This window comes from Poecilia reticulata, chromosome 7 (genome assembly GCF_904066995.2).
Source record: "Poecilia reticulata chromosome 7, P_reticulata-male-v2, whole genome shotgun sequence".
Classification (NCBI taxonomy): domain Eukaryota; kingdom Metazoa; phylum Chordata; class Actinopteri; order Cyprinodontiformes; family Poeciliidae; genus Poecilia; species Poecilia reticulata.
In genome coordinates, this window is record NC_088836.1 from 30061068 (window position 1) to 30085074 (window position 24007).

Genomic DNA, 24007 nt, shown 5'->3' on the forward strand with positions numbered 1-24007 from the left:
GCTGAAATTTGAACCAAATAATTATTTCACAATATGCAAGAAAAAAAAACTGCTCTCACCTAATTAAAGAGCCACATTTCTCTTATTTTAACTTACAATATCAGTTAAAATGGCTACTTATTTTACTTTGGAGTAATTTAATAACGCATGAACAAAATGTCTGATCTGATAATGAATCATTAAACATCTCAATGAATTCAGCTCAGAAACATTTAGTGTGAACAGGACATCATCCTCAAGCTTTGTTAGCTGAGAATTGCATTAAAATAAATATTTTTCTTAATATAACACAAGAGTCAGATCAATGTAATGAACTTCCATACCAGGATACAAAAACAAAGCATTCTGGGAAATAGTTCCCACTTCTGTCTTTTTCTTCTTTCAGTTTTTTAAGTGTTAACCTAAAAACTCTTCAACTCTTGACAAAATTATTAAAAAGTTACCACAACTTACTGCTGTAAGTTTATCTTTCACAAACTCACATTTAGGTTCAAAATCTAGAACTTGTTAAATTTATTTCACTTAAAGAGAAGAAGACAGAACATAATTTTTTATTATTAACATCATTTTATTCCTCGTTAAAACATTTTTTCTTTAAACTGCAACTACAGTTCATTGTTTTTTTCAGAACATTTTATCTCACCTAAATGCTTTGAATGCTCTGAAATATTTTCACCAGAATCATTGCTGTTCTCTGTCAACATACAGCTGTTAATTAATAAGATCTGACTGATAATTAGCTCTCTAAATGTCTTTGAACATATGTTAAAACAAACCGCTTTTTCAATTTGACTTAGATTATGTTTTAAAATAAATAACACACAATAATACACTTTCTTTATGACTGAAAGCAAGAGTTAAATCACTAACTTGTGAAATATTTTTAAATAAACAAACACTTCGTTCGTTTCAGAAAGTAAAATATCTGATTTATTTCACCAAGTGGTGATCAACATGGCGCCAAAAAATTAGACACAGCATTCAGATTGAGAGATTTTATTAATATTTTTACTGTAGTTTCTTAAAGATCCAGCAGGGGGCGAAATTAACAACTTATAGTAAAGTTTTTTTTAATGAAAATTCAAGAAAACACGGATGATAAACAATGCTATTATAATGTTACATAGATTTTAATGCAACTTAGAGATCAAAAATAGTAATTTTAAAGTGCAAAAGCAATTCCGGTAGCACAGAATAAACGTGCCTTACTATTAAAATCCCACTTGACTTGATTCAAATAATTATAGAAGAACGCATGGGTGGATTTATGTGCAGATGTGGAGATCTTAGTGCTCAACTTTTTTTTACCTGCGTAAAATGTTTTTTTTAAAAAGTGGCGTTGGACAGCAGAGACCTGAAAGGCATGCAGCTACTTCAGTCCCGAAGGGGCAAGACTCTGGCACGGCTCCTTGCAGGCAGCGGACGATTGGGTTGTATTTTTGGAAGGGTGTGTGTGTTTGTGGATTGGTCGCCTTGTTAGGTTTGCTGAAGTGTGTCCAACCGCGGCGGCTGTCAGGAGGTAGCTGGGTGGCAGGGACAGGGGGGGAAATGCCACCTGAGAGAGCCATGTAAGATCTCTGGCTTTTCAACACTCACATCCACATTTTATTTCACAATTCGCTCTAATAAATCCGCAACACACAAAAAATGAGTTGTTTCAGGAACGATGCTTGATTCATAATAACAAGAACTCAAATGGCGATCGCAACAGAAGAAACCCAATAAAGTTCATCTCTCATCTGCATGTCAGGTGAAATCGACGTCAGGAACTTCGGACAGGTAAAAGGGAAAAGAAAACCCAGAACCGTCTTTCAGTTTTCAATTTGCGCTTCGGGATGAGTGGAGGTCGCTTCGAGTTTGATGACGGCGGGGCTTACTGCGGAGGCTGGGAGGGGGGCAAAGCCCACGGCCACGGCATCTGCACCGGACCCAAGGGCCAGGGCGAGTACTCGGGCTCCTGGAACTACGGCTTCGAGGTGGTCGGGGTCTACACCTGGCCCAGCGGGAACACCTACGAAGGCTACTGGTCGCAGGGCAAGCGCCACGGACTGGGAGTGGAAACCAAAGGACACTGGATTTACCGAGGGGAATGGACTCACGGCTTCAAAGGGAGGTACGGGGTCCGGGTCAGCGTGGGCAGCGGAGCCAAGTACGAAGGAACCTGGAACAACGGGCTTCAGGATGGATACGGGACGGAAACTTACGCAGATGGAGGTGAGAGTCATAAAATAATTCTTAAAAGCTTCCTGAAGTTCCTGAATGTACGGAAGACCTGAAGTGACATAAATAATTACATCCTTAATTAACATTCATTAATACAACTTTGAATAAGAATAATCGATTGGTTACGGTCCAAAACATACGCAGATGGAGGTGAGAATCATGAACTATGTCTTAAAAGTGTCCATCAGTCCCTAAATGTATGGAAGGCCAAACATGGCATAGGTAAATATATAAGTAAGTCCATAATTAATATTTATTAATAAATTACTTTGAATAAGAAGAGGTTTCAGGATTGACAGGACAGAAACAGACAGATGGAGGTGAAAGTCATGAAATATGCCTAGTGTCTCAGTGCAAAATGTATGGAAGGCCTAAAGTGACACAAATCAACAAGTACATAAGACATTAATTAATATTTATTAATAGAATAAATTGAATAAAATTGGAACTACATAATCTCAATAGTTACATTTATTTATAGCTATGTAAATAATTTATAGAATTCACTAAAAAAATAGATAAATGTGGTAAAGAACCAGAACCCACAGCAGGAATGACGTAGCATTCTGGCCCGGAAACAGTTTGGTGTCACCTGGAAAGAGCTGGACCGTACCAGTGGGTGGAGAGACTGAAGTCTGGGTTTTCCTACCGGACCTGGTCCCCAAGTGACATAAATATTTATACAGTTATTTCACATTATTTTATTTTCCTGTTCTATAGTTGATTATGGTATTGGAATATCACTTATATGTATTTTGATTTGTGTCTATCATGAGGTCTAATACTAAATTACTTAAGACCAAGGCTTTACAACCCTATACTGACTCTTTAAAAATGTTTTAAGAAAAAAGTAGGCGTGCAGACGTAATATTTATTTTAAAAGTAAGGACAGGTGTGTTTAGTAAAGTATACTCCAATTTGAAAACTGTTACAGTTTTAAAACCAAAACACTTTTTTCATATTGTTTAAACAGTTTAACAAGCTGATGTACAAACTAGAACTGCAATATTAATCTCCCAGGTTTTGCTGCACACTGCCAGTCAGCTGGCTGCACCAAGACTCCTGTAATGTTTTCCTTGTTTACAGAAAACAGTCTGGTCACAGAAAAGACATAGATAAATAATACATTAAAGGAAAGTTTATTTGTTAAGAAACTTATGAAGTTATAATTAGATAGCACATATAATTAACCAGATTATATTAATAAATGCTCTTCTTTAAAGTCAAAATGACAATTTATAAAAGTTAAAAAATACCTACCAAATTTCTTTTGTTTTTATTTTTGCACAAGTTTATCAAATAAACAATAAAAGATTATCAATAACATTATTATAATCACAGTCGTCAGTGTTATATCATTTAACAGCAGCAGGACTAACTGTTGCTTTTCTTTTAAAAAATAAAAGCAATTAAATTAAACATTTTTGTTTTATATTTTTGTGTAAATATGATGATGTTGTAATGGTTTTACTCACGGCATACAGTGAGTAAGACCATATGTAACAACTTAAAATTACAGAAAACTCCTCACTATTACAGTACTACTCATGTGCATCATGTCAGAGATATTTTACATTAATTTACAATAAATTAATAGGTTTTTAACAGGTCAATGATTAGGTTTACTTTGTAAATCATGATCTGAACAGTTTCTGAAAGCACTTTTAAACCAGAGTCACTCTTATAGATGCACACATTCAACATATCCAATAGTTGTCAACTAAGGCATTAATTTGTCAGTCTGTATCAATATGTGACAGTTGAAATCAAGCGCATATCCTTCAGAAAACTACTCTTTCCACTGCCTCATTTCTGCAGAAAAGAAGTCGTTTACCTTGATTCTATGCTAAAAGTTGATTGGCTGTGTAGGAAAATGCACCACTCTGTTTGTTACTACAGAGGTTTTGCTTTAAATTTTGATTTGTTTCTGAATCTTCTCCAAAGATGAATATCAGTCAGATCAGATCAAATCAGCGGCCAAATTATATTTATCATTTGATTGCACCAAGATTCTTTCTAGAGACATGGAAGGAAGTGAGCGTGTAAGAGCGAGTCCATCTGATGTTTTATGAAGTGAGTGTAACCGGAAGAAAACACCACCCTGCTGCTGTCAGTCAAGCAGAAGTCTGAGCATGTTGGGAGTCAACCTCACAAAATGCTTTCATTCATTACTATAAAGACGTCAAGAGCAAGACGAAATAATTACTCTGTTTTAAAAAAATATAGATACAAAGACAGCTTATGATAAGCAAAATAATGCAGTCATGCTGTTGTGCAGGTCAACATGGCGTCATATTTTGCATCGTATTGCTTAATTTGAAGCTGGTGAAGGTAAATAAATGGAAAATTTGTTATTTATCATTAAGTTGACATTTCCCTTCAGAAATCCACAGTAACTAATGAATAATGGCATGAAGTTAAATAGTGAATACTTCCCCAAAGGTTTATAATATTTTTAACACATTCACAACAGGTTTTTTTTACACAGTTGATAGGCACATGTGTGCTTAAAATTAAAAATATTCTAGTCAAGTAGTAGCTTTGACCCTGTTGGATAAAGTTATATAAAAACATATTGACAATGAAAGCATTTCCCTGACTCATCAGGTTCCAACCTCGTCCACTGGAAGCTGTGGTGGGGGATGTGACGGCACCAGATCTCAGGATTTATTAATAGCTCAAGCTCAGTGACCTTTTGGCCTTACCGGCACAGAACTAGCTTTCTCTAGGATCCACACTCAACAGTTTTAACTTGAGTAAAATCTGGTTGCTAACTTGTCATTTGGGTAATTAATGATTAAAATGATTATTTCTAGATGTTTTGGCATCAGAAATGTACTTCCTGCTTTGGGAACAGCTACATTTAACAACTCTGTTAACCTTGAGTAAAGCTAACTTTTGGTAATTCAGCTTTGACCAGTTGGACAGAGCTAACATTTTATAACAATTAATTCTAATAATTTTGGTGACAGATATTAATAGAAGTTAACTAAAGTCAATTAAATGTGCTTCTTGTTTTGGTCTAGAAACATTAAGCAACTCTATCGTAAGAAAAGCCAACTATGCTAACTTAGCTGTCACCAAAGTTAGCACCTCTGCACATGTTAATATTACCTGTCAGCAACTGGCTAAGGTTCCCAGATAGAGCATGCTAACATGCTAACAATACTAATTAATTTGTGGAAAACATTTATCATATTAAACAAATATTTTCCAAATATTCCAGCTTCCTCCTACATGTTAATGAGTCCCTTAGGCAAGTCGTTAAGCCCAAGTTTTCTACTGATCTGTGTTTGGGTGTATAAATATCCGCACATTTATAAGTTTGATTGGGTGAATGTGGCTCTAGTGTGAAGTACTTTGAGTTGTCAGTATGACTAGAAAAGCATTATATATGTTCGGTCCATTTATTACACATCTATAAAAAACAATGCAAAAATGTTCAACGCATGCAGAGCATGGTTGGGACTCTGTCCGACCTTTCCCCTCCAGTTTGTTTTAAAATAGATCACTGCCATTCACTGTTTCAGCTATCGCTGTCGAGTGTCGGTCGTCGGTGTGTGGACTACTGCAAAGAAAATAAAAGTTTCATGACTCTTAAGATTCTGGATCTCTGGTCTTCAAGGATCAGGCCAAATATTTAATTGTTTACAGTTGAACCCAAACCCATAACCTTCAGATTATGAGAAAACTACAAGTCCCACTGCCTCATTTCTGCAGAAAAGAAGTCGTTTACCTTGATTCTATGGTAAAAGTTAATTGTAAACATTGTTTACAATCAACGGTAGTTAATTTGGTAGTTTACAATGCTAACTGTAAGTATTAAATGCTTTAATTAAATGCATTAAACTGCAGGGAAGCACAAGAAGTCCCTGATCATATTCTCTTTCTGCATCAATTTCAGATTCCAAAAATACCCCTAATCCGTCATATTGAACGCTTCTATGATGCAAAGTTCACATTTTTAAATCTTTTTGTACTTGCATTTGGGTTTCAAATGCTTCAGAAAACCACCCACCCAGTTTTTGGTAATAAGTTCATGTTTTGTGGTGTATGGAAAATTAACCATTTCAAAAACCTCTGGAATGTAACGTCACAAATCAGCAGGCACTGCCCCCAGCGTAGATTAGCCTGTTACCTAGCAACCCCAGCAAAGAACAGCCTTTGCTACCTAGCAACCCAAGCAGAACTCCAGCACATTTGGTCAGTTGGTTTTACTGCTGTACAATGGCTGCTAGAAAAGACATTTGCTTTGTTGTTGACTTACCATTTAGAAACCACATGGTGCAATCTTGTTGGTTGTGCAGGAGGCTCCACTGTTGCTTTTCATAGATGTATTGTATAATTCTGTTTTTGTTTCCAGCCATTTCCACGTATGAGTGTAAACCTTCAGTTACAAGATGCCCTAAAACATCTCATTCTGAAAAGAGCTCAAAATAAGCAGAACTGAGCAGAGTAAAATTTCATTATTGTAGAATGATTTTGTCATGAATGTACCTAAACATGTTCTCTAACCTCTGCACTCCTTTCTCTTGCCACTTAAAGCACAGGAAGGAAGATTTTCCTACAATTATTACCATGTTGTCCTAGACTGAGTAATAGTTTTGCTTATTGGAGCAGATTCAAAGTATCTTACATGCTTTGGTTCATTTTCAGGTACCTACCAGGGTCAGTTCACTGGTGGGATGCGCCATGGCTATGGTGTTCGGCAAAGCGTCCCCTATGGCATGGCAGCAGTTGTGCGTTCGCCTCTTCGTACTTCGTTAACTTCACTTCGCAGTGAACACAGCAATGGCACCGTTCTACAGCAGGACGTCCCGGTCATCACCACCACCAATGCTTCAGGAGAAGAGACGCCTGTCGCCACCCCTACCCACCTGGGACCATCCCGTGGAGGCTTCGCTCTCACCCTCCAGGTGGATCCGGAGGCAGTGAAGCCCAAGAAGAAGGGCCTATTCCGAAGAGGCTCCCTGCTGGGTAAGCTGAAGAAATCCGAGTCAAGCACATCCCTGTCCAGCCAGAAGAGCAAGATTAGCTTCCTGAGGACAGAGTCCGCTCTGAGTTCCAACGCCAGCGACACAAACTCCACCATCAGCGGGGACGAGAGCCTGGCCGGAGCGGAGGACTTCCCCCCAGTGGAGGCTGACATCGACGCCACCACCACGGAGGTTTACATGGGCGAGTGGAAGAACGACAAGCGCTCAGGATACGGGATAAGCGAGAGATCAAGCGGCCTGAAGTACGAGGGCGAGTGGCTCAACAACCAGAGACATGGGTATGGCTGCACCACGTTTGCCGAGGGAGGGAAGGAGGAGGGCAAGTACATGAACAACATGCTGGTGAAGGCCATGAAGAAGAGGGTGATCCAGCTCAAGGGAACCAAGATCAAGCAGAAGGTGGAGAGGGCGGTTGAGGGAGCGCAGAGGGCGGCGGCCATCGCCAAACAGAAGGCAGAGATCGCTGCTTCTAGGTAAGGATGGACACGTTTCTGCTTATGAGTCCAACAATGGTTGTTATTTATTTATTCAGCTAAATGGTTTGAGAGGCATTTTGAGGATTTTGAAAATATTTTCAGGAAAACCAGCCACTGACTTCTAAGTGGGTTTGTCACTATAAAGAATTTTGCAGGACAATAAATTGTCCCAAAAAATGATTATGATACTCAATAATATTGTTGATAAACTTTAACTTCTAAAGAACTCTTAAAGCAGACCTGCTGTACAAAATTCATATTTTTGTACTTCTGTTTGGGCTTCAGCTGCTTCTAAAAACACCCAGACAATTTTTAACAAAAATGAATGTTTTTTGGTGTCTAGAAAGTGAGTCGTTTCAAAAATCTACTGAATGTTAAGCAGCAATTGATGTGGGCTTCACTGTTACCTAGCAACCCCAGTCCATCACCTAGCAATTCAATCAGAGCTCCAGCACAGTTGGTCACCTGGTTTTGCCATAGTACAATGGCTGCTGGAAAATACAAATGTTTTGTTGTTGACTTGCCAGCCAGAAACCACTTGCTGTATTCTTGTTGGTTGTGCAGGAGGCTCCACTTCTGCTTTTCAAAGATGTACGGATGTATAATTGTGCATTTGTTTGCACCAATATTTATGTGTGAGTGTAAACGTTTAGTTGAAGGGCGTGGCCAGCAGCAGCTTATTAGGATTTAAAGTGACAAGACGCCCTAAAATATGCTAATATTTTATTATTTCATCTTGTTATATTTATGAGAGGTTGGAGTTTTCTCTGTAGTGGGAAATACGTAAATTAGCTTTACAGAACAAAAGCGTTACAAAATAAATCAAAATAAAACAATACAAAATAAAATAATACGTAAATGAATCCTGAAATAAGAGCATAAGTATTGAAATAAAAATAATAAGCAAATAAATAAATAAATAAGCTAGGGCAGCCCAAATAAAAATGCTTATTTAGTTTTTATTTCATGGGTATATTCATTTATTTGATTGCATATTTATTAAATATTTATCAATAACCATATTTTTTAAAAATTCTTTATTTAGATCCATTCCATAAAATGAATACATCGACATTTCCATTACTAAATGTGGAGAAAGCTCAACAGGTTTTGGTATTTTCCTGGAAAACTCTCTGAGTTGAAGTAATGGTGGGTGTTTTTCAGAGAACTAGAGGTTGCCAAGACGGTGCATTTGAAAATATATGGATATTTTAGGCACATTATGGAACATGTAACTTGTTTATTATAATTAGCTGGAGGAAAAATGTTGAGGTGATTTCTCTCTTTTTAAAACAACTTATTGGAGTTGTTTGGTTAAACAACAAACCAAACCCAGATTTAAAATGTACTCTAGCATTTTGGTGACTTTTTAAGCTCTTGTGGTTGAAGAAATGCCAGAGTGTTTTCACTTGATCAGTTTACAGTTCACATAGGTCAGATCAGGGCCTGGACTCCTTATCGAGCGTGCAGCAGCACTGCTCCTCTAATTAAAAATTGATAAGTACATAAATACATAAGGTAGTAAACTTTTCATTATTTACATCCATGCGTTGCTTTTGGTTTCACTATTTTATACCTGATGTTGTTTTACTGGAACAGAATAAACTTTAAATATCCACTGCAGTGGTCATTACATTTAGTTGCACCTCTTCCCAAATATGAATCCCAGGTCACAAATCAGGGTGATGTTTTGTTCAACATGCAGTTTGTCTTTGACCGTACAAGGTGCTGGTATTTCTGTCCACGGTCATCTTCAGAACCCTAAGTAAGCTCAGTGTTTACAGCAGGCGGACACTTCGCTGATGCTCTGCAGACTTTCTGCAGACACAAATCTAAATATCGCACTGCACAGATAACCGCTAAACATGAGTTATTGTTTTTGTCTGTGCATTAGGTGCACCTACAGCATGCACATGAGGATTTATGCAGGCCTGAGTTCGGAATATCTCGGTGGGCTTCGGAAACAACCAGCAATATTCAAACTGCTGGAAAATAATGAACAGATTTAATAAAATGCATGCATTACTAATAGGTTCAGTGATTTGGCTACCTACCTTTGGTCATATCTTAAAGGAACTGAATAATCTCCAGGTTGCACTAGTTAGGAATAGAAAAGGTTTGTCGCTTTTCATTCAATACTAGGTATTAACCTCATAACTTAAAAGGAAGATTATTTCCTGGAAAACACAAAATCTAACCAAGTATTTTTGTCTAGTCTATTGTGCAAATATCTCGGTACTCTTTAATTAAGACAAAACTAACTTACAAGTAACTTTTCAGCAACATATAGAAATTTACTTTAGAAAAATTCTCTTTCTTTAAGTACAAAACATGCTGTAGTCTGTTTTATACCTTTAATTCATCTTAAAGTTGGGTTTTTTCATGTACTTTTAATCTGAAAATGGAAAGCACATTCTACATTTGGAACATTCAGTGTTGCTATAGTAACGGTTGCCAGGGGGATGATGGGTTAGAAAATGACAGTTGAAAATGAATAAACAACACGACAAGATTAAATGGCCTCCATATATTCAATGTTTTATGGCGTGACAACAACATAACACTGATTTACTGAATAGTTTGAATATTAAATAAAACCCAATTTTGACTCGACTTTAGAAGTTAACATTGACCAGGCTAACTACTATTAGCAATACAAGCATCAGGTTCATTAAAAGACTATGTGAAAATTTCAAAGAGATAAGAAATAATCATTAAAAAAAGAGTTGCTGTGGAGAGTTTTAGATGTAAGGCAGCCATATTGGATTTTGGTGAGAAAGCTCCCAGTTTCCTATTTCGAAGTCCAACTTTAGGGAAACTCTGTTATTGCTTCCCAATGTGAAACCGAGGAATTTTAAATAATAAGTAAAAATTTAATCCTATCCTTGATAGGAGTTTTTGTTTATTCAAATTTCTTGCATTTACTTTTAGAACAAGGCAACAAACTTTAACTTAAAACTAACTCTTTACTGTGGCGATGTAAACGTTTTGGGAAGCAGCGGTATATCAGAGTACTTCTGTTACCACAGTTACTAAGTGGTGAGCAGCACTGAGCATTAAGCTTTATTATATAAGCAGTGGAGAGATGACACATCTGTTCCTGGCAGCGGTTTTCTCATGCTATGATCCTTTGGCAGAGAAGTGGAGGGTATAAAAATACAAGCAGCAGCGCGGTTCATGGGATGCCACACCGGGCCTCTTCAGATCCAGTTGGTTAAAGTGTTTGCTGGTATTCAGACACTCTTTGGACATTGTTCTCTCTCTTTTTTTTGTTGCGTGGGGCTGGCAGCTGGGCCTGTGTGGCAGGACAGGGTGTAAATGACGCACACCGAGGCCGCGCGGTCACAGACGGGCCTCTGACTAAATATGGACAGGCACACTCTTGCTGTATCACAATCACAAGGGAATGCAACAGCTGATTATCTCCCTTCCCCCGCTGCTGTCTGACCCCATCTTCCCTGCCTGCACACAGACACACACATTAGTTTTTTCTTTGTAGAAGCGCAGAGACTCTTCTTTTTGTTTGCTCGGAGTTCCTCTGTGTTGATTGGGACCTGCTGTCGACGGTCTGATCTGTGTGTCCGCCTCTGGGAGCCTCGGCTGCTCTGCTAGGCGGCGACAGTTAAAGACCCGGCTCGCCTTGCGTCAGCAGTGGTGTCAAATGGTTCTGCAGATAAAAATATGGCACAGCTCATAAGCAAGTGCTTCAGTATAAAGGGGGTGGCGTATACATGTACCGCACCTTGCTTTAGTAGTCGGGCTTGGATTACACGCTGTTCTGCTGATACAAGCTGTTTGCGCAGTCGTCATTTGTAAACAATGTTCAACATGAAAGTTATAGCTATTGTTGAAGAGGAAAAAGTAACTAGACAGTATTAAATGAAGCTGATTTAACTTCACACACACTGCAAAAACACCAAACACTGCAAAATACTTGCCAAGTATTTTGGTCTAGTTTCAATTGCAAATAACTTGAAATAATACAAAAGTAACTTAGAAGTAACTTTTTCATCAATATTAGGGATTATTGACTTAAAACAAACATATATCTTGCTGAAAAGTTACTTATGAGTTAGTTTTGTCTCATTTCAAGTGTATTAAGATAGAAACTTGGTAAGACTATATGTTTTTGCAGTGCAGCTGAACGGTAGCATCCAGAAAGCTCTTGCGCCACATGCCAGATTGAGAAAATATCTGTCGCCACCAGCTGGTTTTAGGACAGGATGGCTGCTGCTGGAAGGAAGAACAGAAAAATAGGCAAAGCAAAATTTACTTTTATTCTTTCCTGACAGAAAATCTTTATTTTCACACACTGTACACTGCAAAAACACAAAGATTTACCAAGCATTTACTTCTAGTTTCATTGCAAATATCTTGTAATAAGACAAAACTAACTCATAAGTAACGTTTCCATCAGTATTAGGGACTATTGACTCAAAACCAGCTTCTATGTCTTACTGCAAAAGTTACTTGTAAGTGTTGTCTCATTTCAAGTGTACTAAAATATTTGCACTAGACTCTACACAAAATACTTGGTAAGAATTTGTGTTTTTGCAGTGCAGCTGAAAGGTAGCATCCAGAAAAATCTAACAGCACATGCCAGTGATTGGGAAAACATCTGACGCCATCAGCTGGCTTTAGGACAGGAAGACTGCTGTGGAAAGTAAAAAGAAAAAAATGACAAAGCAAAGTTAACTTTTGTTGTTTCCTGACCGAAAATCTTAGTTATTTTCACTAATGTTTGGTGCAAAACACCAAACATTACCAAGTGTTTTTGGTCTAATTTCTACTGCAAATATATTAGCACACTTGAAATAAAACCTAATATTTTTGATCTATATTCAAGAATTGTTGACCTAAAACAAGGTCTTGTATTTTGCTAATAATGTTACTCAGAAGTTTGTGCTTTTGCAATAAGACAAAACTAAAACATTAGAGCTAGAAACGAAACAAAATTACTTGCTAAGATTCAGTTTTTTGCTGTGTGCATTAAGCTTCTGAGATCTCAGCATCAAAAAGCATGATATCTGCTAGATCACATCGTCAAATATTGAAAAGAAAGACTTCAAAGAGTCAATGTGCCTTCAGGGAAGCCACTTCAAATATAAAGTACTGTCTGATTACTGTAAATAAGATCCACAGGGGCGAATTCACAAAACTATTTGCGCACGCTAAATGTGTGCGAACCAGAGTTTGTGCATCTGTCAAATATTCAGCCCTCAAGCAACTGAAGATTTAAAATAGTTCAGCTGATCAAGTAACGCCCCTCTGTGCCAACTCTGTTCACTCACATTTAAATAAGACTTTATGGAGCGTTTAAATGGTGAATGGATTGAATTTATCTCATGCTTTTCTACTCATATTGACCTCTAAAATTCAGTCAGCTGCTCTCACAAACATGCTCATGTTTTTGGAAACTTGGAGCTAAGTTCCCTCCCATTAGGAACATTGATGTGTGTTCATGTATTTTTGCATGTACAAAAGAATCACATGTGCATTCAAAGAACTTACTAACATTGCATTACTCCAGAAATGCCCCCTTACTTTATAAAGATATTCTATAAAACTTCATGTCATGATTTGATTTTATAGCCTGTAATTTAAGTGTCAGCCATGTGTTATCATCAGGAAACCCAAAACAGGGCTGTTGCTTTGTGATCAAACTAAAAGGCTGATGTTGAGATGAAAACTTTTTTATTAACCAACTGCAGCTAGAAACTTATTCAATCAGATTTAATCCACTGCGTTTTTCTTCACAATTTAAATGTATGAGCCTATTTTAATTACTTTAATAAAACTGTCAGCGCGCTGAATTAAGAGTCACATTAACACTTGACCCAGTTGATCTATAATTCCAGTTGGCATTCTTCGCAGACACTTCAATATATTCATATTAAAGTGTTTACATTAACGGCTCATGAAAGCAATAATTGTGAATATATTTGGCAGAGCAGCTGCGCAATCTGGAAAATAGATTTTAAAAAATCTATTCGGCCATGAAATTAACTGATATGGAAGTTTATATTAACTCTAAGCTGGGAAAAGTTCACAGCGTTGGTTTTGTGGTGGAACCGGTTCATTTTATAGTTAAACAATATATTGTGTGTTCTGGTCCACTGGACTCAGGTAATCTCCAATTCAATCATTGTGACTGTAGGAAGGGTGAAACATTCAGTTTTATGTGCACTGCACAATCTACCTAACTGCATATGTAAGTTATCTGCAATGTTTGGTAACTCAAGTTTTTTTGTTGCCATCAACAGGGTTCTGCTGTAATTCGGACTCTTTATTTGATCACTGATTTTGACAGAAAACGTAGAGTTCATTTACATTGGTTGGTTTTCTGGAAGCATTGTCACCTTCCAGAGGTCATGAACCATGCTCCATTCATGTCTAACAAGCCATTGTTTCCCATCCTGGAGTATTTCTGCATGGAGTCTGCATGTTCTCCAAATGCATTCATTGGTTCTCTCTGGTTAGTTTGTCTCTCTAAATTGCGAGTGTGTGTGTGTTCACTTGGTTGTTTGTCCTGTGTGTCTGGCGATTGGTCCAGAGTGTATCCTGCCTCTCATCTAATGACTGCTGGATACAGACGTAGGTTTAGTTGACTGGATTGGTGGTTTCCTGACACTGTTGCAGCTTTTAAGCTTTTAAGCTGCAACAACAAGGTTATGGTTACTGTGAAAGATTGTTAGTCTGATTTATTAATTTCAAATGTTTGAAGGAGTGAAGGTGAGGGTTTATGTACCGCCGATAAATAATGATGGCGTTAGCATTATGTTGGACTGTTCAGCTTCCAGTGATGCTGGTGAATCCCACAAAATTGAATGAAGAAGATAGAAAATACTCAAATTCTTCAACTTCACCTCAAATAAGCATCCAGATGGTTGAAACCTGAACACAGTGGACTTTTCTGACCTTGAGCCAAAACATGCATCAAAATTGGTTTCGAAATGGTTACAGCAGGTTAGCAATCTCAACTCTGCTGAAAATGACTGGACCATATTCAAAACAAGATAACAATCTCTACCAATTCTCCAGAAAAAAATGTTAAGATCTTGTCAGGCAAAAACAAGTAATTTATGGCCATTTGTAACTTTTGCTTTAGCTAAAATCAAAATATGTTATATTACACTGTAAAAAAAATCCTGGTTAAGAACAGCAGGAAAAGCTGCTTGCATCTAAAATGACAGACAATACACAAAACCTAAAACATGTTCAGATTTAATTTGCACTTGCTGGTGTAAATGTGTTTAAACAACGAGTTTTCAGACAGGTGGAGATCGCCTAAGTCAATCAGGGGACTTTCTAATTATTCCACCGGGAAGCACCTTCTCCACTCGGTCTAAAACTGGACCAAGGAGCTAAATTCAGACCGGTGTTAAGTTACAGTATGCCAAATGTCTTCAGACTAATCACATTCAGTCATTCTCCCAGTTACTATGAGACAAACAGCAGCAGCAGCTGCATTGATTATCAGACGTCTGTCAGTTGGTAAAGACAGAAATATCTCTCCAGATTGTTGATGGAAAACTTTGAACCTTTATACACACAAACTGCAGCTGCATGACAGTTTTCCTCTTTATTTCTAAGACATTTACAAATGTCGGGCCATTCAGAAATTTTAGTTCAAGATCATTATTGTTTGTTTTTGGATGATTCAGTTTAACACAATGTACAGTTGAAGTCAAAATTGTTAGATCCCCCCTATGAAATTTATTTTATTTTTTTAATTCGCCAAGTGCTGTTAAACAGATCAATAATTTTTTTAAATACAGTTTTTCAAACATGTATTTTGGGCGCTTAGATTAATTTGTTTTGCTCAAACCAAATTATTTCACAAAAAAACAAAAACTACCAGGGTCAAAATTTGCTGGATAACAGCATGCAACTTTGACAGAAATACCAGAACCTTGTCAGTTTTCGCCTGTCTGACTCTGAGGACTTGAGTATCAATGCATCTTCAGTCTTCGTCTTAAAGATCACTGATAGTCCTGATGACGAGCCAGAGCTTCCCAGCAATGATTCTCTCTTTAAGGGCTCCAACTCCAACTCCTCATCTGTCTCCAACGTTCTGTGGAACAAGGCATCATGAATCTTGGAGTGTCTAAATTATGACTCCATTGGCCCAAGTGCCAATGCCTCCTCACTTGTCAAGGATCCAAGCAACAATAGTCAATGACTCTTAGTGTCATGCATTGATCTTAAGCATCCAAATGTCCCTGCCTCATCAGTCTCTAAGGCTGTGGGCATCGACACCTCATCCGCCTCTGTGGCGGATTCCTCACATCAATTTTTGAATTTTACAACAAGGAGTCATTAAGTCTAAGGCTTGAGTGTCAATTCCAACCCTCGAGTTCAAGTTTAACATGCAGCTTTTGGAAGTGTGTGAATTACAATACATCTAAATCAAAATACAGAATTACTTCCTCATGCATTTAGGTTCTACAGAGTCTTGCTGACAACCTTATTATGTAATTCAGACGAATGCCAGGTCAACCTCTGCTGGGCCTTACTGTACGTTTCAGATCTTTCTGGTTTTCTAACTTGTAACCAGACACTGGTTAAGGGTGTGCTGTCATTTCAAGATCTGGAAGTTTCAGCTTCTGAAACAAATTGAATGCAACATATTTGTTAATAGTTTTAACTAAACACAACATACCGTAGTTCTCTGTATTTTCTGCGTTCACCATCACAACATGTTCCCTAACATTTAACTGTGCTATTTGTGTGGCTGATTGACTGAGACACACACCATCAAAAGTTTATTTTTGTAACTTTCATTAAGCTCTTTATAAACAGCGGGCATGTCAGATTTTGATGTCAAGGTTGGAGAAGGATCAATTGGAAAGCTCCTCGTTTACAGGGCGATTACTGTAAGCAAAACAGGGAGTCAGAGGGGGATTTCCAGTTGATTCCAAGTTGCTTTTATGAACAATTTGCTGTCTTGCACAAACTCAAGGGTTTTGTTGGCCTCCAATAACCAATGGACTTTCTGAGCCTAAAACTAATAACAAGACATCATTGGTTTTTAATGCTTTAGTTGTTCCTCATCTAAACAACTAAAGTCCGTAAAAACATGAAGTTACTGAGTTCTCATTTAATCCCAGAACTATGGACAATGTTAATGTTTCATTTGAAGCAGACTGTCATTGTAAGTTTTAAAATGTTCTTCATTGCTGCTTAATTTGAATGTCTGTATTTGGGTGTAGTTAATCAAAATGGCTTTTTTTTTTATTGTCGAGAGTTAGCTAAACATTTTCTACAATAATCTGGACTTTATCTTTTATACTCCAACGCCTTTTCTCTGAGGGTAAACTGATCTAGGTCCACTGGCTGTAGCCATACGGATCTTTACATATGGATATTATTAACTTCTTGGTTCATGACCTCAAGCGACAGTGTACATTGATGTTCATTATAACAAATAGTACTGTTACACATGACAATTTGCCAACATTGCATTCTGTTGACGCAGTCTAAAAAAGGAAGGTGTGATGGACTGTTGTTGTCAGTGATTCACGACTTGTGTTGCGTCTCTTGACTGCAGGACATCCCATGCAAAGGGCAAGTCAGACGGCGCTGAACAGGCCGCCCAGGCCTCCAACAGTGAGTCCAGCATTGCCAGACTGGTTGCCAAAGAGCTGTCGCCGTCTTTCTATCAGCCAGGTCAGTGGACAGCAACTCCTCAGTCCAGCCCCATTTACTCTGATGTCGCTAAATAAAGTCTAGTGTAACTTATTTGTAATCAGAATCACCTGTAATGGCCAAATATTTGCACACAAGCAATATACAGATTGTATTAAATGTACAGATTTTCTTTGTACAGATATTTGTGAAGGACAAGGAAAATAAAAAAATGATTTTCTGAAATTTCACATCTGACCTCAAATGTGTGCATTTAGGTCAATACTTTGAACCATTTTTTGCAGCAGATACAGCTGGAAGTATTTTGGGTTTCTACTAATGCTGCACACATACAAGCTGATTAGGTTTTTTTGCTTCCTAATTAAGTGATTTCTGAATGCAGAGGGCTGCACTTAACTTTATTAGGTTTATCAGAGTAAAGTAAAATATCACAGTAAATGTTTACTCCATTCATGTCTAACAAAAAAAAATGCAAATTAATAGACAAATACTAATTTTTAATTATGACCAAAGCGTAACATTAGAGCAACAATTCAATGTATTGTTCTGGACTAATATTGTGAAGTTTTAATTGTGACAATAGTACAACATTAGAACTGCACAATGTATTGAATTGCAACTGTCATTCTAAAACAGGGGTGTCAAACTCCAGTCCTGAAGGGCCGCTGTCCTGCAGTTTTTAGATGTGCCACAGGTACAAAACACCTGAATCAAATGGCTTAATTACCTCCTCAGTTCTCCAGAGCCTTGCTAATTACTTAATTATTCTATTCAGGTGTGGTGCAGCAGAGGCACTTCTAAAAGTTGCAGGACACCGGCCCTCGAGGACTGGAGTTTGACACCCCTGTTCTAAAATCAGTTAGCAATACTGCAATCACTAGACATTGCTGGTATTTGATATTTGACAAGATAATATGTTGCAGGTGTCAGGCATGCAAACTGCATCTATTATTTTTACCGTCCTTATTGCTCATAACTGATGTATGTATCTGGTGGTTGAGATGGTAAAGCTAACTGAAGGTGGTGGAGACATTTTGTTATGATAAATAAAGGAAAAATTGGTGCAAACGTAATTTTTAGCAATAAAAGGGTTATTAAATACTTTCTTAGCCCTTTACAAAATCACCATTTTGGTAACCAAAGATGGTGCAGTGTTGAGAGATACATATATATTACTTTGTCTATGATTTGCAAAATTTGCTTCATACTTTGCCCCCTGATCTCAGAGCTTATGCTGTTGAATCTCTCTGCTGAGGCTCAGTGCGAGCAGAACTGAATGTCTAAAAAAAGGATCGTCTTATTCAGTCCTAGGGATTGTATCAGTTTCAGCACAGGCTCTTTGACACACACATTGACACAAAAGTAAAGAGCCACTTCGGAGGCCCCTGCTTTTCTCTTTCAGCAGTAAGCTTAATAAGACGCAAATAGACAAAGACAGAAAAAGGTATCCAGTCTTCTGATGTTACTTCCAAGTTCTGAGAATAGAAAGATGCATATTTTAATGCAAATGAACTACTGCAAAGGTCAGAGGAAACCTTTTTGGCTTTAATACTTGTTTCTTTCAGTGATTTTGAACTCAAATGCGTAAATAAAGAAAGTTGATGTCAGTAAAGTATGCAGCAGTGCTTTAATAACATTTTTTTAAAAGTCTAAATTACTTTCAGGAACTTACATTGTTCCCCATAAAGTTGAAAGCATTTTAAGAAAACTAACAGTTGATAGGTTTGATTATTTGTCAGTAGTGTTACAAAGCCTGGATGTTTGGAACTGTATATGGTTCAACCACCCAGGTATAACCAAAAAATAAACATCAGAGGTGGCCACTGAACAGACAAGTCACACAGGAAAGCTCAGAGGAGAATGCCTTTTAGAGTTTAGGATTGTCACATCAATTAATGCCTAAATTAATACCTGCAATACTTTAAAATGGTAGCATACACAGTCAATTTTACACATTATAATACTCAAACCTAGATACCCTCAACAAATCCTCCAGCCCTAACCTGCAGAGCTCCTGGATTCAAATCCCGGACGAGCCCCCAGTTGTTATGACATGGCTCAAAGGTCACAACAAAAAGGGATGAACACCCTATGTTGGAGTTCTAAAATATAAATGTATTCAACAAAACCAAAAGTTAAAATCAATATTATTTATATTAAGTTTGAAAGTCAGTAAAATAGGGGTGTATGGTGTGCATGAGTATAGGATGGATGGGAAAGTGTTGTAATGTGCAAGCAAAATAATCTACAATGAAAAAGGTGGCTGCATACCTGCAGTAGATATCAGCTGGTGTTGCCCTTCATTTTAACAATATGATCTAATTTTATTTGTGGATAAACTGAACTGAAACTTTTGACTGTTTTTAACTTTTAGGCCCTGAGTATCTGAAGAAGAGGGTTTTGCTGGAGGCTGTGGAAGACCAGGAGAACCCTGACACTGAAATGCATGAGCCCCTGCTAGCAGAAGAGGAGCCTCTGCTGGCTGATGAAGAGCCCCTGCCCACACCACCAGAAAGCCCGATTCTGAATGAACTGGCCAGCCTCATGCCTGGCTCGTCCCCGGCCCGAACCCCCTCCCCGAGTCCGGCCATAATCAACAAGGAGGATCCCAAACTCCTTGGTCCAAGAGGCTGGAATGAAGACAAATCCACTAAAGGAGGTTCCACTAAGGGTGGCCTTAAACCCAGCAGTGCACCAGGTAGTCGTGCCCTCACTCCTTCAGTGTCAGCTGCTGCACCTGCCTCGGCTGCACCTGAGGAGGGAGCGGCTTCCAGCAGTCGTCAACCGTCACGCTCCCCGAGTCGTCTGAGTAACAAGATCGAGCAGGGCTCCGACTTGGAAATTAAACCACTTCAGAAATTTGACTCTGAGGTAAAACCTGCAGATGTCACTCCAGCCACTGACGCTCCAGAAATGAATAGCCTCATCTCTCCAGATGATGAAGAAGAAGCTCCTCTTCCAGCTGCCAGCGTGCCTCCCAAAGCTGTGACCCCTGAACCCAAAGCCTCTGAGGTAAAAACCGAAAGAGCTCCGTCCGTCCAGGAGCGGCCTTCATCCACCTCTGAGAAGAAAAGGCCATCCAGGGAGGGAAGCAGGCCGGGCAGCAGAGCAGAGACAAGACCGTTACCAAAACTGCAACCGAGTCCGGCTCCGCCCCCAAAGAGACAACCGAGTCCTGCTCCGTCTCCAAAACGACAACCGAGTCCGTCTCCGTCTCCAAAACGACAACCGAGTCCTGCTCCACCTCCAAAAGCTGCTGCTAACCATGAACCTAAAACAGTTTCAAAGCCGGCGGAACCCAAAGCCATAATTGCCAAGTCAAACGTAAAGAGCCTGTTGTCGAGAAAAATGGCAGAGTCTTCAGATCTGGAGGTGAGATGGTGGAGATACACGACTTAAAAGGGACATGGTCTACACATTTTGAATATTTTGTACTTCCATTTGGGTCTCCACTGCTTCTAAAAACAGCTCAAGCGATTTATAAAACACCCAGCTGTTTTATGGCAGTAAGTTAAAGTTTTTGAAATTGATCATTTTGAAAAATGATCCGTTTCAAAAACTTTCTGAATGTAATGTCACAAATCAGCAGGCATTGCACCTTCACCTAGCAACCCCAACAAAGTCCAGCCTGTTACCTAGCAACCCAAACTGAGTTCCAGCACATTTTGTCAGCTGGTTTTACCGCTGTATGCACTCCACAATGGCTGCTGGAGAAGAAAAGTGTTTTGCTGTTGACTTACCATCCAGAAACCACTTGCTGCATTCTTGTTGGTTGTGCAGAAGGCTCCACTTTTGCTTTTCAAAGATGTATGGTTGTATAATTGCACATCTGTTAGCAGTCATTTTCCCGTGCGAATGTAAACATTGAGTTGGGGGGGTTGGGTTAATTTAAAACTTTAAAACACATTTCGATTTCATCATGTATTTGTGTGCAACTTCTTCGTGTCTTGTTTTGTGTTATTAACTTTATTAACTTAACTTAATATGCAAAAAAAAAAAAGACGAGCAAAGTGCACAGAGGATCTACAGTCGTTAAGGACATCTCTGACTGAATACCTGAAAACTGGACAACTGTAACAGTGAAGGAAAGGGACCCTTTTATTCAATTTGTCTACAGGAAGCTTCAACTTCTCTGAGGCAGGACCAACCAGTCTAATGTCAAACACAAGTTTCAAATCTAGGCCTGATGATGCAGCCATTTTCATTAGGAGGAGGAATCACTTTGAGCAAATGTATTTTTTCTGCAATCTGTAAGCACCTAGAAACTGCCTCCTATTCCATGCCCGATTAATTGTAGGGATTCTTTATTTTAGCATAACTGAGTCATTTGACTCTGTTCAAAGCTTTATAAGATCTCAAAAAGCCAAACCAGCAAGTATAAATGTAGCATTTTATGGATAACTCCTGACGTTAATTATTAAGGGATTTGTTTACCAACTGTGTCTACCATACTCTGGTAATTCCTAATCAGCTGGTCAGTAATTAGATATGATGTGAAAACCGTGGAGTAAATATGGAGTTGTTGTTCCCTTATAGTTTCTATTCAGTGAATTCACTGTGATCATTCTCTTCTTCCGTTCCAGGGCCCAAACACCATCATGGTGTGTATGGTGATCCTGCTAAACATCGGCCTGGCCATACTCTTCGTTCACATTTTGTCATGAGATGTTTTCCACCACATCAGGTAATAAATATAACCTGGTTTCCATGGAGACATTTGGGTAAAAAATAGGATTTCGCTAATCACTGTACAAATATATATTATGACGGTCAGATTAAACTGTGAGTCTTAAAGGGAGGGATTGTGTTTTTGTTGACAAAATTATATGGTGCTGCTAAAGCTGAGTTTGGAACACATTTAATAACACAATTTAATATTTATAATTTCTGCTCTTTTTTGTATTTATTTGTATGTTTTTATTGTAATTTCCTTGGAATACTGCCCACTATTTTCAGAATTATAATTTTCAGCCATTGTTTACTGAGCACATCTGGCGCAGAATTATGACGCATGTGTCGGGTTAAGGATGTAAAAGTTGGATAACACATGACTGTTCAGACTGTAGACACTTTGAAAGCTTTAGGGGGTCTTGACAACTCAATCCATCTTGCACCATATTGTATGGTATAACTCCTGTTGGACAATTACATAAACAAGCTTATTCATGTGTGATTTGAAGTTAATTTCTAATTTAATTTAAAGATTTGCACCAGTTGTATTGGGAACAGCTTCTGATCTGCATAGTTACCAACAGACAATTCCTTCCTTGAGTTTATTTACGTTCTTCTGCTGCAGGTGGCGGGTGGTGTTGGACTGTGGTGTCGTTGCTCCTCCACCTCATGGACCAGAGATCAGAGACACCACTGACGGCTGGCAGGAGCCTCCTGGAGTCTTCTTCGTTGGTTCTGTGAAGCTCTTCTTCTGCAGAGCTTTGGGGGAAACTGAAGGACAATGAAGAGCTGAAACGTCTGAATATGACTGTTCTGTTAAAGTTGGTGGTTAGATGGTAGAGCAAGTCTCGGAGCTGGGTGGGCCTCCAGATTTCAACTTTGTCACAGTGTGTCACAAGGTTTGCCGTCATTTTGCAATATGGGTTGTCCTACTGCTAATCTGCCTTACACCGAGTGGTCCTCACGACACTGAATCAGTAGATCACACGCTGCCTCGACATGTGTTTGTGTTTTGTAACTGCAGATGAAGGAATGTTGAAAACTCATCCAGACTGAACTTTCACTCCAGTTTGCCTTGAATTTGCTCAGACTCAGCAGCGTCCTTGTGAAGAAAAACTGTGTTTTTCGACGCCTGCAGCGGGTTAAGCGCTGTTTGTTTGTCAGTCATCTAACACATATGTTCTCTTTTTACAGAGATTTACTGTATGTGTGAGTTTTTATTCTGCTGCTTTTTTGTGTAGGAAGAAGATAAAAAGAGATTAAGACAGGAAAAATAGAAGAAATAAGGAAATTTGAGAGTCCCTGCTGACGTTTTTGTCCTGTTTGTTCCTGTGGAGCCATGCACTGCTAATTAGCTAAGGGGGATGATATCTTCATTCAGATTTATACAAAGCAATCACTGTATATTTTAAGAAAGGTGCTGAATCTGTAGATTGTTATTCCTGCAGCAGGAGGAGTTTTAAAGTGATCGAAATGTTTCTTCAGATCCTGACTCTGTGTTGCATTCAGCTTTAGAGCCAAATATTTGTATGCAGGAGGTGATTTTCTGTACTTTTGTACGTTTTTTGGAAGTGCGCCTTTTCATCTTACACAGAATTCTGCTGTTACCTTTTATTTATAGCTAAAATAATTAAGCCACCCCAAATCCTAAATTAATTTACCTCACTGTAGTTAGATTAAAAAACCAGAATGATTCTTAACTCCATGTCTTACAGTGAAAAGACTTATTTTCTCTTTCTTTGTGTGGGGGGTTGGGGCCTTACAGAGGAGAAGCATCTGAAGCTGATCTGCCTTTAAGTTTGATGGTGTTGCTGATGAAGGAAACGCCTAAAAGTATTTGCATTAAAATAAAGAAAAAAAAAATCTCCCATGAATTTTCCTCTGGTGGTTTTTGTAAGTGAGTGTGCAGGAAAATGTAATGCTATTTGAAGAACGGAGTGTGTCACCAGAGCCCATTTTTTCCAGGACAAAGCTAAGCTTTGTTTTTGCTTC

At 38.4% G+C, this 24007-nt stretch overlaps 1 protein-coding gene and 1 long non-coding RNA gene across 2 annotated transcripts; one reads left to right on the top strand and one right to left on the bottom strand.

The window, feature by feature from the left end:
• The first annotated feature begins 1494 nt into the window (after nucleotides 1-1494).
• On the top strand, nucleotides 1495-23889 carry jph2 (junctophilin 2). Its single transcript, XM_008414608.3, has 6 exons — nucleotides 1495-2214; nucleotides 6880-7693; nucleotides 17247-17365; nucleotides 19719-20716; nucleotides 21928-22028; nucleotides 22641-23889. Exons 1-5 carry the CDS (start codon nucleotides 1836-1838, stop codon nucleotides 22006-22008), a joined length of 2391 nt encoding a protein of 796 aa, XP_008412830.1. The 5' UTR covers nucleotides 1495-1835; the 3' UTR covers nucleotides 22009-22028; nucleotides 22641-23889.
• On the bottom strand, nucleotides 10737-11552 carry LOC145552294 (uncharacterized). Its single transcript, XR_014088289.1, has 2 exons — nucleotides 11439-11552; nucleotides 10737-11363 (listed from the first exon to the last, which is right to left on the bottom strand). It is a non-coding gene; the product is annotated as an uncharacterized LOC145552294 (long non-coding RNA).
• Nucleotides 23890-24007: the final 118 nt, after the last annotated feature.

Bases quoted from the DNA above. Each gene is read 5' to 3' on its own strand.
- jph2 (XM_008414608.3), top strand. From the start codon at position 1,836: ATGAGTGGAGGTCGCTTCGAGTTTGATGACGGCGGGGCTTACTGCGGA. The intron at 7,694-17,246 runs GTAAGGATGGAC...TCTTGACTGCAG, and splicing joins GCAGAGATCGCTGCTTCTAG to GACATCCCATGCAAAGGGCA. The intron at 20,717-21,927 runs GTGAGATGGTGG...CTTCCGTTCCAG, and splicing joins CAGAGTCTTCAGATCTGGAG to GGCCCAAACACCATCATGGT.